The following is a 16,565-nucleotide window of genomic DNA, read 5'->3' on the forward strand; positions in this document are numbered from 1 at the left end:
TTAGATATTTTTCAAGACACTTCCATACAGCTTAAAGTGACATTTAAAGGCTTAACCAGGTTAATTAGGTTAACTAGGCAGGTTAGGGTAATTAGGCAAGTTATTGTATAACCATGGTTTGTTCTGTAGACTACAAATAAAGCTTAAAGGGACTAATAATTTTGTTCTTAAAATGGTGCTTAAGAAAATAAATAAGTGCTTTTATTCCAGCCAAAATAAAACAAATAAGACTTTCTTCAAAAGAAAAAATATTATCGGACATACTGTGAAAATTTATAGTTTATAATTTATAGGGCTTATAGTTTTGACTTCAACTGTATATATATATATATATATATATATATATATATTGGGAACTTGTAAAGGACTATTTATTTCTTTGCATTTTAAAGGATATACTCAGAAATTTACTCATGTGATAATTTTTCTTTATTTAAAACTTGAGGGCAAATGTTTGAATAAAAATAAACTTTGCAAAAACTAATGATTACAGGTTTAACATAAAAAGTAAAACATATCGCTAAATAAAATGCTAAATGGGGCGACATGGTGGCTCAGTGGTTAGCACTGTCGATTCACAGCAAGAAGGACGCTGTTTTGAGTTACGGCTGGGTCAGTTAGCATTTCTGTGTGGAGTTTGCATGTTCTCGCCATGTTAGTGTGCGTTTTCTCCGGGTGCTCTGGTTTCCCCCACAGTATAAAGACATGCGCTGTAGCTGAAATGAATAAGCCAAATTGTCCGTAGTGTATGTGTGTGTCGGTGTTTCCCATTACTGGGTTGTAGCTGGAAGGACATCCGTGCGTAAAACACAAGCTGGAATAGTTGGCGGTTCATTCCAATGTGGCCACGAACTAAGCCGAAGGAAAATGTATGAAAATGCAAAATGTAAATATCCGTAATGGCATGTAATATTACGCTCATACAAATAATGAAAAGTTTTACCGTAAACAATGCATTTTGTGTGACCACAATTATTACTATTATTTTTTTATATTTTGTAATATGTGTAGCTGTTCCACATTTTGTTGAATTAGTGGTTAATTCATATGAAATCATACATTCTCATATCATTTATTTGTGTTTGTTTATACATGCATTTATCATAAATTAGGGATTGGAATCTAGGGTGGTTAAATTGTAGATTTATAATGTAAAGGGTGTTGTTAGCTATTTCTGAGTTGTTTAATTTGGCCTGTTTTCAGTCTTGTTTAATCTGATAAACCACCAGCTTTAGGTCTGCAGGTCATGAGCACATCTCTGGATACTCTGGACTGAGAACACAAAGTGTCTCCTGAAGGATTTTACAAATGTAATAAACTGCAAGGAAAGCTGCAGGTTGCCGTCTGATGAGAGAATCTACTCCGGCAGGTACTTTCCCTATCTTTTTTTACATTGAAAGAATTGCAGGTCAGTTTTGATTAGTCAAATTTTATTCAAAGTCGAGGTCTTATTTTATTTAGTAGCATATATCTGTAAAATAGTTATATGCAGGGTGCGAATTACAGGGGGGTTTGGGGAGTTGACCCCCCCTAAATAATACTTGATCCCCCCTTAAGTACCATAAAACAACATGTATAAGGGGTTCAATGTAATTGGGGGGTTAAACTGCAAGAAGGCGATTATCAGTTGGCATTTTTGTGTGGAGTTTGCATGTTCTCTCTGTGTTGGTGTGGGTTTCCTCAGGGTGCTCTGGTTTCCTCCACAGTCCAAACACATGCACTGTGTATAGGTGAATTGATTAAGCTAAATTGGCTGTAGTGTATGTGTGTGAATGTGAGAGTGTATGGGTGTTTCCCAGTACTGGGTTGCATCTGGAAGGGCATCCGCTGTGTAAAACATGCTGGATAAGTTGGCGGTTCATTCCACTGTGGTGAGCCCTGATGAATAAAGGGACTAAGCCGAAGGAAAATGAATGAATTAACTAGTTTTCTACAACAAGGGTATATTACACTGCAATACTGTAGTAAACACAAGTATGCTACAGTATGTATTAGTTTATTAGCTAGTGCGCTTATTTTAGTGTAACTTATTTTAATAAGTTAATCAGGTTTCCATCAACTTTTTTTAATTATGCAAAGTTCAGCTTGATAATTTAGACCCTTTGATTGATGTGAATTGAGATTAATAGAAATGTTCATTTGATTCAACGAACAAATTCAACACTGGAGTGTGCTTTAGCATTCATTGCATTTTTTGTGATGGTTGTACAGTATACCTATAGCTGTAGTACAGTGATCGGCATATATAAGTACACCCCTCACAAATTTATCTTTTAAATTCATACATTAATAGGAAGCTATACAATATTATATTTGTGCGTATTCAGTGTGGGCCATTTAAACTTATTGGGAATTTCAACAGAAAAACAATGGTATGCTTGGTGTTAACCGTAACTTTATTTTTTCATGAGTTACAAGCCCCTTCACATATATTAATTCGCCATGCACAAACAGGAGGGGGGGTCAGAGAAATAATTTGCTCTGTTTTGTATTTTAAATAATAATGTTAATAATTAAATTTAAATTAATTGACGGCTATAATTAATTGAATTTAATTGAAATTAATAACATAAATATACATTTGACCACCCCTATAATGGTCCATACCACTGTGAATGCATAATCCAAAAACTCATATTAAGAGTTCACACTTAGCTGATGATTGATTATGAAGTGTGTTTGGCATGCTGTCCTGGTAGAGAGCCCTGAGCTTAATAGATCCTCGAGCCCAGGGCTCCCTTGCGTTCGTGAGGGGAGGTTGAGCTCAGGTAGGTCTCAAGAACCCAACCCCCCTGCTTATTAAATGCTAATGGCATAAATGGTGCCGATTTGATTATTCACCTTTGTCACATGCTTTGGACTGTGGGAGGAAACCAGAGAACCCGGGGGAAACCCACAAGAAGCACGGGAGAAGCTTTATAATTGCAGCAAACTGTCTGGAAGCATTAAAAGTGTCCAAGAAAATGTCCAAAATCTTTCTTAAGGGGGGTAATAATGTCCAAAATCTCATTGACCCAGAGACTGTTTAGACGCATGTCACTGATGAGAAGATGATGGATGTTTCCTGTACGACTAAAAAGGCCTTAAACACACAGCAGGTACAACACCTCAACATGACGTCAGAGTGACATAGCCTAATGTCATGGGTACGCTGCATTTTGTAGGAAATGAAAATCAGGTTGACATCAGAACTCAATGTCAAACCTAAAACCAACCAAATATCAACGTCTAATGATGTTACAGTGGTGTGGATGTTACCACTATGACATTTATCAGATGCTGGATTTTGGTTGGCATAACTGACGAATAAATGTCAGTATATGACATCAATATGGCGTTGGTTCGACGTTGGATTTCGGTCACTTTCTAACACAACCTAAAATCAACCAAATATCAATATCATTTGATGTCATTATTAGTCAATAAAAATGGATTGTCCTTAGATGCTGGCTAGACATTGAATTTTGGTCACCTGACATCACAACCTAAACGTAACCTAATATTATTGTCTTATGACGTTGTGTCATAATTACTAAATGCACTACAGAATGTTACGTTTACACACATCCACAAATGACATGTAAAGGCATCAGCTTTTCACAGCGTAAAACCCATTACTCACTACTCTTGAGTACTTTTGAAAGGTCTCATTTTTACTCGTACTTTGAGTAATATTTACAACCGATACTTTAACTCTACTCGCACTACATTTTTAGACCAGTAATGGTACTTTTACTGGAGTATGATTTTTCAGTAGTTTTTCCACCACTGTGTATACCCAATACAGTTAATGCACTCTGCTATATGTTAAAACACTGACGGTTTACTATAAAATAGCCTACTATAGTATTTTTTCATGTGAGAAGCTTAAAGCTTTAAAGGAAAAGTTGTCTTCTGCAGCTTTCAACATAGTTTCCCCCTATTTGTGCTACTGTGTCTTTTATTATGGGCATGGATATGTTATGATATAGTTATTATCACTTAACCCAACCAGTTACCTTATTTCACCCAGTACTTTCTTTGGTAACTTCTTTGTTGACTAGTCACAAATGCATTTGATGTATTTTAAACTAATGTCCAGTCAGAAATGACAACAGCCAGGGCAAACCCATATGAAGAAATATAATAGTATGTGTAGTAAATACTATAGTAAAGTTTTTGAAATAATCTACTGTGGCGATTCCATAATACTTAAGGGGCGACATGGTGGCTCAGTGGTTAGCACTGTCGCCTCACTGCAAGAAGGCGATTATGAGTTGGCATTTTTGTGTGGAGTTTGCAAGTTCTCTCTGTGTTGGTGTGGGTTTCCTCAGGGTGCTCTGGTTTCCTCCACAGTCCAAACACATGCGCTGTGTATAGGTGAATTGATTAAGCTAAATTGGCTGTAGTGTATGTGTGTGAATGTGAGAGTGTATGGGTGTTTCCCAGTACTGGGTTGCAGCTGGAAGGGCATCCGCTGTGTAAAACATGCTGGATAAGTTGGCGGTTCATTCCACTGTGGTGAGCCCTGATGAATAAAGGGACTAAGCCGAAGGAAAATGAATGAATTAACTAGTTTTCTACAACAAGGGTATATTACACTGCAATACTGTAGTAAACACAAGTATGCTACAGTATGTATTAGTTTATTAGCTAGTGCGCTTATTTTAGTGTAACTTATTTTAATAAGTTAGTCAGGTTTCCATCAACTTTTTTTTAATTATGCAAAGTTCAGCTTGATAATTTAGACCCTTTGATTGATGTAAATTGAGATTACTATGTTCATTTGATTCAACAAACAAATTCAACACTGGAGTGTGCTTTAGCATTCATTGCATTTTTTGTGATGGTTGTACAGTATACCTATAGCTGTAGTACAGTGCTCAGCATATACAAGTACACCCCTCACAAATTTATCTTTTAAATTCATACATTATTAGGAAGCTTTACAATATTATATTTGTGCGTATACAGGGTGGGCCATTTATATGGATACACCTTAGTAAACTTATTGGGAATTTCGCCAGAAAAACAATGGTATGCTTGGTTTTAAACATAACTTTATTTTTTCATGAGTTACAAGCCCCTTCACATATATTAATGTGCCATGCACAAACAGGACATTAATATCACCAACCATTACCATTTTATTTAGGTGTATCCATATAAATGGCCCACCCTGTACATTAGATTAGTCAGTACTGAAGCCAAATCTGGAGCTTATCTAACAAAATAACTTACGATAACAATTAATAAAAACTAGTACAACCAAATTAATGTATAGAAAAATATGAAATACAAATTTAATAGAGGAAAAATCAAGAGAAGCAAAAAAATTTAACATTTAGTTGAAATTTTGTAGGTTGTAATTTAATTTGGCAGTATGTTGCTTGTATTTAATTGTCACTCTAAAAAACGTTGAGTTACTTATTTAACCAAATGGTTGAGTTAAACATTTTTGGTGCATTGTTGGGTTATTTTTAACCTTTATTAGGTTTTTTATTAATAACTCAACCAGTGGGGTTAAATATTAGGTGCTTTGTTGGGTTATTTATAACCTTTATTTGATTATTTTATAAATATTTGAATTTCAGTCGACTGATTTAACTGACACAGAACAGCTGTATTATTGTGCGTGCGTAATGCTGTTTTTGCATTATAAAGTTTATTTAAGCTATAATGCAATATTTTTTTTAATCAAATTACCTCTCTGTGTCTCGTTTTTTTACATTCTTTTCACCCTCCAAGACCATCTTTTAGAAGCGTTTGGATGTGGTTTAAATGTACATGGTGGACACTGAGCGAAGCTTGCTGCAGCTGCTGGACAGTCTCTACAGCACACACAGAGCTCCATATTGTGCTCTATCAACAGAGGATTTCCTGTTTTCCGTTTATAACTGTCTGTATTCTGTTTCTTAATTGTTTCTCAATTGTTTAATTGATTCTTGATTTATTTTAACAAAAGTGTCTGCGACTAAATTGAAAATAAAGCATTTTCAATATTTTTGAATTCTGTGTGTTATTTATTTACACAGTCATAATTATAAAATTAATAGTAGTACTAGTAATAGTAGCAATAGTTATACCAGAATGGAAAAAAAATAACATTTAATCAAAATAACCCAATGCATTGGGTTAAATTTATATAACCCATAGTTGGGAAGGTGCTATAATAATCTATAGTTGGGTTATATGTTGGGGTATTTTAACCCAACTATTTTAACATAAATATTATCTTTCAGTTTCTAAATATGTTTGGTGACTAAAAATTATTTTTAATGAATTTATATGTTTAATAAAGCTGTTGTTTAAATACACCAAAATGCATTGCCTGTATTCACTGAGAAATGGATAAAAATATTAATTTTCAAGATGAGATGTACTCAATTATGCTTAGCACTGTGTATCAAAACACTGACTTAATATAAATGACTAGTATTTTTTTCATGTGGGAAGCTTAAAGCTTTAAAAGAACAAGTTGTCTTCTGCAGCTTTCAACAAAGTTTTAACTGCGTCGTTTAGTGTGGGCGTGGATATGCCAGCATAACGGTGCAGGCCACAATACACACACACACACACACACACACACACACACACACACTGCAAAAAGGAAAAACAGCGTCATGCCAGAAGGGCAGAAGCGTTGAGGTGGGCTTTTCTGCTTTCTCGTGCTTGACTATTATTGATCCGCAGTGATCAAGCAGATCCGAGTCATCTGCAGATCCTCAGCGGAGTCCAAACACACACAGAGAATCAGACTCTACGGCTTTTATGCGGAATTTGAGTTGCAAATCGCCGCTGCGGTTTGTTATCGACTCGACTTTAGCAGCATTTGCCTACAACATCCAAAACTACAATGTCGCACGGAGATTCAGAGACGACAAATGACTCGCAGAAGATTACCGAACCAGCGCAGGACAGTTCGTCTGGAGAAATGGACGTCCCGAAGACCAAATTGTTCGACGCCAAGGCGATCTTGTGGACTTTTGGCAAATGTCTCACCGCCTTGTTGCCCGTGTACCTGGCCGGGTACTATCGGATGAGCACCAGTTTGGTGGTGTTTGGGATGATGGTTTACGCAGGATGGAAACACACGCGTGAGGCGAAGGAGGCGAGACTGAGGTCTGCCATACAGCTGGTAAACGACGAGCAAGAATATGTGTCCTCCAAATCATTTAGAAGTAAAAGAGACCTGCCTTCTTGGGTAAGAATGCACAAAAGTCTGTCTTTTGGTTTTTGTGGATGAATAACTCCACTATTTATGATGAATAACCTATAAATTCGTTCTTTCTTATTCATGCTAAAAGTAAATATTAGACAGTGTTGGAAGTAAAGCACATTTTCTACTGTTACGAACAGGAACTGTCAAAAAAATGTTAATATCCGAATCACGAGCGATTTGTTTATATGAATCGGTTCATTTGAGTGAATCAGATTCGCAGGCGTTTTAAATCGCCTTGCAGCACGTAAATGAATAATACAAAAGCAGTGATCTAATAACAGTCAAACACTATATTTTGTCTGACTTAATCGACAACATGACAAAACAAGCACAGTCACAGTCACAAATTTGTTAAAACCGTTACAAAGACAATAAAGGGGATAGTTGCCCTAAAAATAAAGATTTATCACCCTCAGCTAGTTCCAAACCTTTACAAGTTTCCTTTTCCTGCCGTGCACAAAAGATAATTTTAAAATGTTAGAAACCTGTAACCATTGACTTCCATAGTTATAAAATCAAGTCAATGGTTACAGTTTTTTTTTAGTATGACTTCAAAAGAAACCGTCACAGTGAATCATCTGTTGAACCAATCCGCTCGAACGAATCGATTCGCTAAACGAATTCGATTCCCCAGTGCTGCTGAAGGGTAGGAGTGTTCTGCAGATGGATACTGTTAGATTTAGAGGGCATATCTCGACATGATGGTGGCGCTGTATGGGTGGTGCACTGCATACTTAGCAAAAAATCCCTTCGTCCGAATCATACTGAACACATTGCTGCTTTGTCATCTCCTCCACAAGTGCACAGACAGTACAGTACTGGTTTATTCTATATTTGGTTATGTCCCATGGCTATCATGTGGCCAAATTAGATATGCATGTGACTGATTGGAAAATGTATTCAATATATTAAATACCTATAATCAAAACAATGTATAAAAAATAAAGATTTATTAAGAATATACACTGTAAATATATTAAATTATTATGTATTATATTTTTATTATTATATTTTAAGAAAGAAACCATGAAGATGACAGGAAAACATAGGCAATACATTAATAAATAAACCTATTTAGCATGTTTTTTTTTCTTCATTATAACCACATGCTGTCTTGAGGTTTGTCGTTCAGATTGTTTAAAGCTCATAAGCAAAGACAGTCTTTGCATTTAACAGTCAGTAACAGTGTTTTCTTTATCATTTCAGGTCAACTTCCCAGATGTGGAGAAGGTTGAATGGCTAAACAAGGTATTTCAGCAGTCGTTTTGCTAATTTCATTAATGTAAATCAGCATGTTTTTCCTTGCATCTGCCCCTCATGTCACGACAGCTGTGTGTGTGTACACGCCTGCTGAACAAAAGCTTTGCATGCTATTATTACTCATGCATTCTCAACCACACACTGGTGGTGCAACCAACATATGGTCCTTGCCTTTTAGTTACTGGATCAGTTGTGGTGGATGTTTCCCAAGAAATTCAATCTTAATGTTCTTTTACACTTTTTAGCATCTCATGCAAAAAAAAAGAAAAAAAGAAAGCTATTTCTGTTATTATTATTATTATTATTATTATTATTATTATTATTATTATTATTAATAATAATAATAATAATAATAATAAAGTTCATTATTATTAGTATTATTAATAATAATATTATTTTTCTAGGATTTATTGGTGATAATGGTCAGGAATGTTTGACTATTATTGCCTTTTTAGCATAAGTATTGGACAGAAACTAGGCAGACAGTAATGTGTGATCTGTGGAGCGTGCTAAATCTAGAAAAACATCTGTATTTTATTTAGTAAGTGTACTTCTTTTGCTTTTATTCTTGCCATAGTAAAATATATTCATAGAGCAAACTCATGTTCTCTTGGCATTAATATTTTAATAAACTTTAAAAGGTTAAACTGTTTGATATATGAACAAAAGCAAGTGATGCATCAAAGTTTGATTAAAAAAATCTTGAATTGTACTAAAAATCCTTGTAATCAATAAAACAATTTATCAAAGCAATAAAAATAGTTAGTTTTAAAATATTGTCTGATATTAATGACAGGACGTAGTTCCGGAAACTTCCTACTTTTGTTTATTTGTCTGATTTTACGGTGGGTTTCTTTTGAGGGCCCCCTTTCGTTTTAAAGAATATCACAATGACGAACGCGTCAAGTATAAAAGCATTGTCCGTTTCATGAGGTGTGCGCGCAGTCAGCTGAGATGGGCTTTGCGGCGCCGGCGAAAGTATAAATCCAGCTTCAGAGTGTGTCCTTGTCTTCTGCTGCGTCAGATAAACAGCACAGTGACAGACAAAAAGGAAGCAGATCTCATAATAGTTGTGAGAAATACTACAATAAGAACTTTCCCAATGATTATTTGATGTATTTGTTGTGGAGTTAATTTCTACAACAATGAGTGGCACACAATGTTGTTACAAGGCACACACACACTGTAATGTGAATTGACGTTGGACAAAGGAGTGCGGATCCAAACGCAGGTTTATTAAACTGTATGGTCAAGCAAGCAACAGTCGATATGGGAGCAAAGAGATGTATACGGGCAATATAGAGTCGTTGTCAATGCACAGGCAAATGGTCAAAAGGCAGGCAGCAGACAACGTAAACAAACAAACAAGGCGAGGATCAAAAACACAGCAAAGCAAGGCAAGGGAAACACGTCATAATGCTCACAGTGACAGTATAACAAGACTCAGCCTGATGTGTGTGTGCGGGCTGTATAAATAGTCCATGTAATCAGTCTTTGACAATCCTCCGGCTGTGTGTTTGCGATCATGAACCGGTGTGAGTGTGTGGTGCATGACTGGATCTGTAGTCCATGTAACAGCGGGTTTGTAAATCGTTAGTGAACCGTGTGTTTACCAGCGGTCTGCACAGGCTGAATTGCTGGTGATCATGACACACACACACACACACACACAGCGCACATGTTTAACTTTGAACTGTTTTTGCAGGGCAAATTTGACAGGATACAGGTTAATATCCGTTATGTTAATGTAAAAAATAAACCTGATTGAACGTCCACAAACCGGGATTTAAGCGTCTTCTTTTATAATTGTACAGATATGCGAATGCGGTGATAAATTACAGCGATTTTTACCATCTTTACTTCATTACAAACATGCACTGTTTTAAAAACGTTTTAAACTTGTTAAACTCATTCTCGAACACATTTAAAGATGACTGATGATCACAGAGAGCTGAACAGATATATTAATCCCAGCTGCTTTGCACATGTCCTGTGCTGTTAATATGATTATACGCTTTACTATAGAGACATGTTAATAAGCTGCTGTCAATCAATTCAGTGGGCGGGGAAACCGCACTCTTACGTCATGTTGAGGTCATCCTCAAAATGGGAGGGATTTGGATCCTACTTTAACGTCAGAACATTTTAAAAAAGAGACTTGTTGTGTTTACATCACCCCAATATGACTGTGGATACGCTATAGATACACACAGTTTTGTCCAAAGAGCTTAAAAAATAGGATTTTCATCATAGGTGCCCTTTTAATATGATAAATTGAATAACAAAAATATAATTTAAAAAGTAAATAATTATATGAAATACACTTATGCAGATCACTTTCTTAGTAATAAGGAACTCTCCTTGACATTGTTTAGCATGAATTGTACAAAGATTACACAATTTTTTTCAAATGTTTTCATGTTGCACAATGAATCTTATCATATTTGCCTTCCTACAGTCTTTATAGCATTTCTACTTCTCCAGTTCAACCCATAGTTTCAATAGTCTGGCTTAAAGTGCTTCAGCATATCATTCCAGCGCAAATATTTAGCCCTGACGTTCTTTATCGGTGATTCACGAGGCAGACATTTTACTCTGGCGTTTGTCCCGGCCGAGTCTGAGTCACAAGCTATTTCTAAAATCTGTGGTTTACTCATGTAACGAAACAATCAGAGAAAAAAAGCTCAGCAACTGGTGCTCGAGCTTCTGTTATGATCAGCTCATAACATCCGCAACAACTGGTCACCGTAGCAACCAAACAAACACAAATGACCCACTGTAAACAACTGTAAGCAGAGAGGATGAAAGTAAAGCGGGTCAGGTCACTAGTAATACACACACTGTGGCATTTACAGAAATACAAGTGTGTTATTATGAATATGTGGTGGTTTTGTTGTTTTGGTTGGCTTTTTGTTTTTGTACATGATACTGCACTGCATATTATAATCACTGATTAAAGATATAATTCATTATTAAGATTAAAATGATTAAAATTTAATTTAATAAAAAATTACTGAAGTATACTTTACAAAACAATGCATTTGTAGGGGTCTTTCATCAGAAAAGTGTGCTTAATTTAGTGTGTTAATGTTGCTTTAAGTCATGCAAAAAGTACTGTCTATGCAACAAATATTACTAGAGTATATTTTATAAGATCTTATCTCTCTACAAAAGAATGCTATGCTTAATAATTCGGTGTGTATTGTTTCTTTGTAATTATTTGTGAAATTGACTTACAAAATGTAGTGCAAACTATTTATATATCAACTTTTGTTCAGTTTTTTGTTAAAACCATAATATTTTTGGAGTGAGTAATACTAATAGTAATAATAACATAGTAAGAATTGTATAACATATTTTTAACAATAATTGCATTATTATATTAGATGTACACTTGTATAATAAAGTTATATCATTATATAACAATATTAATAATAAGTGTAATAAATTAATACAAATAAAAGTATGTGTAATTCAAAGTACTGGGTTTCTAGGAATTACGTTGATTCAATGAAGCTTTTATCAATTAAAGTACACATGAAATCAAAACCTACTATACTGATTTTGTTTGCTCGCATTGCAAGTTTTGTGGTGAACAGTTCATCTGTGCATGTCATTAAGAGCAAAATTGTTTGCATCAAAGAGCATAGAATCACCAAGAGGCGACACTCTAGTGCGATTTGGGAAACAGCCACTAGATGGCGCGGCGGCCATTTTGGATTGAAAACTCCAATAGAACAACAGCATATTATAAGTCTGTAAAATAAACTATTAAAAGTGCTGATGATTGTGATAGTAAGTGTTGTATTGTCATCTTTCACATTGTATCTCAGCTTTAAATTTAATTTTAAAAATAAATAAAAAACAAGGCAGCTGCTTGCCATCGCGACAGCAATAAGATCCAATGGACAGCCGACCGCTTTCCCTCCAAAATGGCGGAATCTGGGGCTGTTGCTGGGCGCTGCTGTTGCAATGGAACGTTCTATTGAGTGTCACCTCTTGGTCATTCTAAGCTCTTTGGTTACATTCTTAGGGTGCTTTCACACCTACACTTTTGTTTCGGAACGTATCTCGTTTGCCCAGTTAGCGCGGTTCGTTTGGCATATGTGAACAGGGCAATCGCACTCTGTTCCAGCGCAAAAGTAATCGCTCCGAGATCGCTTGAATGAGGTGGTCTCGGCTCGATTGAAACGAACCCTGGAGCGGTTCGATTGTAGTGAGAAAGCGATCCGATCCGAGGGCGATTGTATCACTGTGTTTTATGGATATGTAACGGCTATATGGAGAAAGAATTATGAGTATGGCGGGAAGTTTCGCGAGTCTCCGGATGCCCGCAAATGAGTGATGATCTCCCGGTAATCTCGCGTCTCCCTCCAGGTCCTCAAATAGGCATCGTCGCGCACCCTTCTCACCCCTCCCCACCGCGTCTCTCCTCAGACATGTCGCGCGCGCACCCTGTCAATCACCACCAAACCACCACCTCTCCTGACAGCTGAGCGGGACGCTGCAAAATAAACCCTGACACTCTGACCAATGTGAGGAGAGTTTACTCGCACGTGACTTGTTTTAGCTCTTTTGGTCCGATTAGAAACTTTGCAATGTGAAAGCGAACCGCTCCAAGAGCAAAGAGCAACAATGTAACAATTGTAATCTCTGTTTCAGAACAACTGAATCGATTCACAGGTGTGAAAGCACCCTTAGATTACGTTGGCTGAGGTATTGGGCGTGGTTAAGTATGTTATCGCGACAAACATGCCTTACGCCTTATTGCGCCGGGTGTATGATACAGGGCCTAATATTGTTGAAGGGAATAAACCTTGTCATTTAAAAAATAATTAAAGACGCTGCTAAAAAAACAGCTTAAACCAGCCTAGGCTGGTTGGCTGGTTTTAGCTAGTTGACCAGGCTGGTTTAGAGGGGTTTTGGCCATTTACAGGCTGGTTTTCAGCCATTTCCAGCCTGGTATTAGCTGGTCAGGCTGGAAAATGACCTGCTAAATCCAGCTAAAACCAGCTTGACCAGCCTGGTTTAAGCTGGACATAGATGGTTTTGGCTGGGCTCCCTGCCTGGCTAAGCTGCTCAAGCTGGTTTTAGCTGGTCATCTCCCAGCCTGACCACCTAAGACCAGGATAGAAACCAGCCAGGAAATGGCCCAAACCTCTCTAAAACCAGCCTGGTCAACCAGCTAAAACCAGCCAACCAGCCTAGGCTGGTTTAAGCAGTTTTTTTTAGTAGGGTAAACAAATAAATAAATATGTCATAAAATATTTTCCAAACCATGTCATTTAAAAACATAAATAAATAATAAATAAATAAATAAATATTTTATTATAAATATTTCTAAATATATTTCATAGCTAATGGCTTTAATTAAATATATTCTATATAAAAAAGCTGCTAATATGGTGTTTAGATATATGACAGAGTATTTACTGCAGCTCTAAAACCATTAGATTATCATTACAATTGCAAATAAAAATTTAGCATAAATGGACAGTATTTTTGAGTATATAAAACATATCATAACTTATGAATTAACTAATTTTGTGTGCGAAATTTCTTTGGATACAAAAATCAGTCAAAACAAGATTGTAATAGTGCAGGATTGAAGTGATTCTCCTCAGGGATGAATTCATTACAGTTTGTAAAATATTTCATTGGTTAATTTGGTATTCTGAAAATTACTGTAAGCGAATTTCAAAACTATCTAGTAACAGCCAGACTGCCTAACATAGATGTGGATTTAATCTCATTTTCAAAAACTGCATGACACACTCATCCTCTTTCTCTTTTTTTATGTATTGAAGGTTATCCACCAGGCCTGGCCATTTATTGGTCAGTATTTGGAGAAGCTGCTGACGGAGACCATTGCTCCGGCCATCCGTGGCTCCAGCGCTCATCTGCAGACCCTCAGCTTCACCAAGATTGACTTCGGTGGTAAGGTTAGTTATGAACACACTGACACAGTAAAATATTTCACATCTCGATCCAGCACAGTCAACTGAAGGAGATTGAAGGGATGGTTCATCCAAAAATGAACATTTACTCAGTATTTACACTCTCTGAATTGGTTATACAGTTGAGACGCCCTCCCGCCAGTTATTAGCCCTCCTCAATATTTTTTCCCCCAGTTTCTGTTTAACAGAGAGAAGATTTTTTTTTTCAACACATTTATAAAGATAATAGTTTTAATGACTCATTTCTAATAACTGATTTATTTTATCTTTGCCCTGATGACAGTAAATAATATTTTTCTAGATATTTTTCAAGATTGTAGTATTTAGCTTAAAGTGACATTTAAAGGGTTAACCAGGTTAATTAGGTAAGTTAGGGTTAATTATGCAAATCATTGTAAAGCGATGGTTTGTTCTGTAGACAAGAAAGAAAATTGCTAAGAAAAGGGGGCGAATAATATTGACCTTAAAGGTCTATGAAACCCCCCTCTTTCGGTTCAAGTGTACCTCTGAATTTTTTTAAAAAATGCATCATGATGGGCGTGGAGCTCTCTGAGTAGAGGGAGGAGTGGGCATGGCTGAGGGAGCAGGGGAAAAAGAGGGAAGCGAATAACTGTTGTCTGCTGGCTCACAAAATGAGACTCAAAACGTGGGGAGATCCATGATTTTATAGTTTACAAAGTTAAAATGCAAAGAAATAAACAGTATTTTAATGCCCTGCTACATTTGTTTTTCGTAATTTCATATACACATAATCACAATTTACATCATTATAAAGATAATCATGTTTATATAATGAATGAGGACTTCTCTTTTTCTGAATCCCCGGGTCTGAATGCAGACACAGTGGATAGCAGTGCAGCAGGTCTCTTGCCCTATCTATTCCAACCTTTAGGAGATTGGGATGGAGATTTTAAACATAGGTGAACACGGCAGCACAGCTATAGGCGACGTTTTTTAATGGGAACGAACTTAACTGATAAAAGACAAAGTCCGCCATTCTCCAATGCTCTCCCGACAAAAATGCTTTGCTGCAAACCAACAGCTTTGCTGTATCGGCCCTGACAGCATCGCGAGGAAAAACATGCAACAAACCCTGTGGATCATGGAAGCAAACACATACGACCCTTCATGAATGGCTAAATACTGCATGCTGTATGCTGAGTCCGTAAATGCAGTCTCACTCAGGCATTGGGTCTCACAGCTTGGCAGGTCTGCTTCGCCTTTCGGTAAGCACGTGCTCTCATGAATAATTAAGAAGCAGGATCTTCTCAAAAGATAAGAAAACTTAGCTATGAATAATAATGAGAAACCGACATATCATCATTGCACTAGCTGATTCGTGCTACGTCGCCGATTTTGATCCGCCTCAAAATGGATCCAAAAACAGAAGATGAAATAAGCTGACAAAAGCTCCGAATTATCCAGTTTTCCCCACAATTAAAGCTGACAGCTGCTAACGTTGTCTTAAATGATGCTCAACACCCAATAAAAGCAAAAACTGCTTTTATTCTAGCTGAAATAAAACAAATAAGACGTTCTCCAGAAAAAAAATCTGAAATACTGTGAAAAATCCCTTGCTCTGTTAAACATTTGACAAATATTTGAAAAAGCCAAAAAAATAAAATAAAATAAAAAATCACAGGGCTAATCATTTTGACTTCAACTGTAAACCTTAATGAGTTTTTTTCTTCTGTTAAACATAAATGAATATAATACGTAGAATGCTTAAATCATTGACTTCCATACTATTTGTTTTCCTACTATGGAAGTCAATGGTTACAGGTTTTCAGCATTTTTCAAAATATCTTCTTTTATGTTCAACAGAAGAAAGAGACTCGATCAAGTAAACAATGACAGAATTTTCATTTCTGGGTGAACTGTCCCTTTAACAGAGGCTCCACTGCCATTAAAACATGTCTGAACAAGCGTTTGACAGAATAAACACTGCTGTGAGACTTTGAGATGTTCTGGATAGGCACTCCTCTTGAGACCAGTTTTGATGTGCTTTTAAAAACATCACTGTGAAAATGTGTTTTAGCTTTGCTCTTTACCATACATTTGGTTTTTAAAATGAGTATCTATAAAATAAACGTTGATTACTGAGAGTTAATCAAAAATATTGGTAACACTTTAGAATAATGCTCCAT

At 36.3% G+C, this 16,565-nt stretch overlaps 1 protein-coding gene and 1 long non-coding RNA gene across 3 annotated transcripts in view; both read left to right on the plus strand.

Annotated features, from left to right (window-relative positions):
* Window positions 1-2,908: 2,908 nt before the first annotated feature.
* Window positions 2,909-5,981, plus strand: LOC141386371 (uncharacterized). Its single transcript, XR_015494283.1, has 2 exons — window positions 2,909-4,941; window positions 5,135-5,981. It is a non-coding gene; the product is annotated as an uncharacterized LOC141386371 (long non-coding RNA).
* Window positions 5,982-6,566: 585 nt separating this feature from the next.
* esyt1b (extended synaptotagmin-like protein 1b) overlaps window positions 6,567-16,565 on the plus strand; it is a 72,430-nt gene continuing 62,431 nt past the window's right edge. For both annotated transcript variants that reach the window (XM_087258014.1, XM_087258015.1), the window contains exons 1-3: window positions 6,567-7,183; window positions 8,408-8,449; window positions 14,269-14,403. In XM_087258014.1, coding sequence (XP_087114140.1) covers window positions 6,836-7,183; window positions 8,408-8,449; window positions 14,269-14,403 — 525 coding nt within the window. In that variant the 5' untranslated portion in view covers window positions 6,567-6,835. The remainder of the gene's footprint in view (window positions 7,184-8,407; window positions 8,450-14,268; window positions 14,404-16,565) is intronic.

The sequence above is a fragment of the Danio rerio genome, chromosome 6 (genome assembly GCF_052040795.2).
Source record: "Danio rerio strain M-AB ecotype USA chromosome 6, GRCz13ab, whole genome shotgun sequence".
Taxonomy (NCBI): domain Eukaryota; kingdom Metazoa; phylum Chordata; class Actinopteri; order Cypriniformes; family Danionidae; genus Danio; species Danio rerio.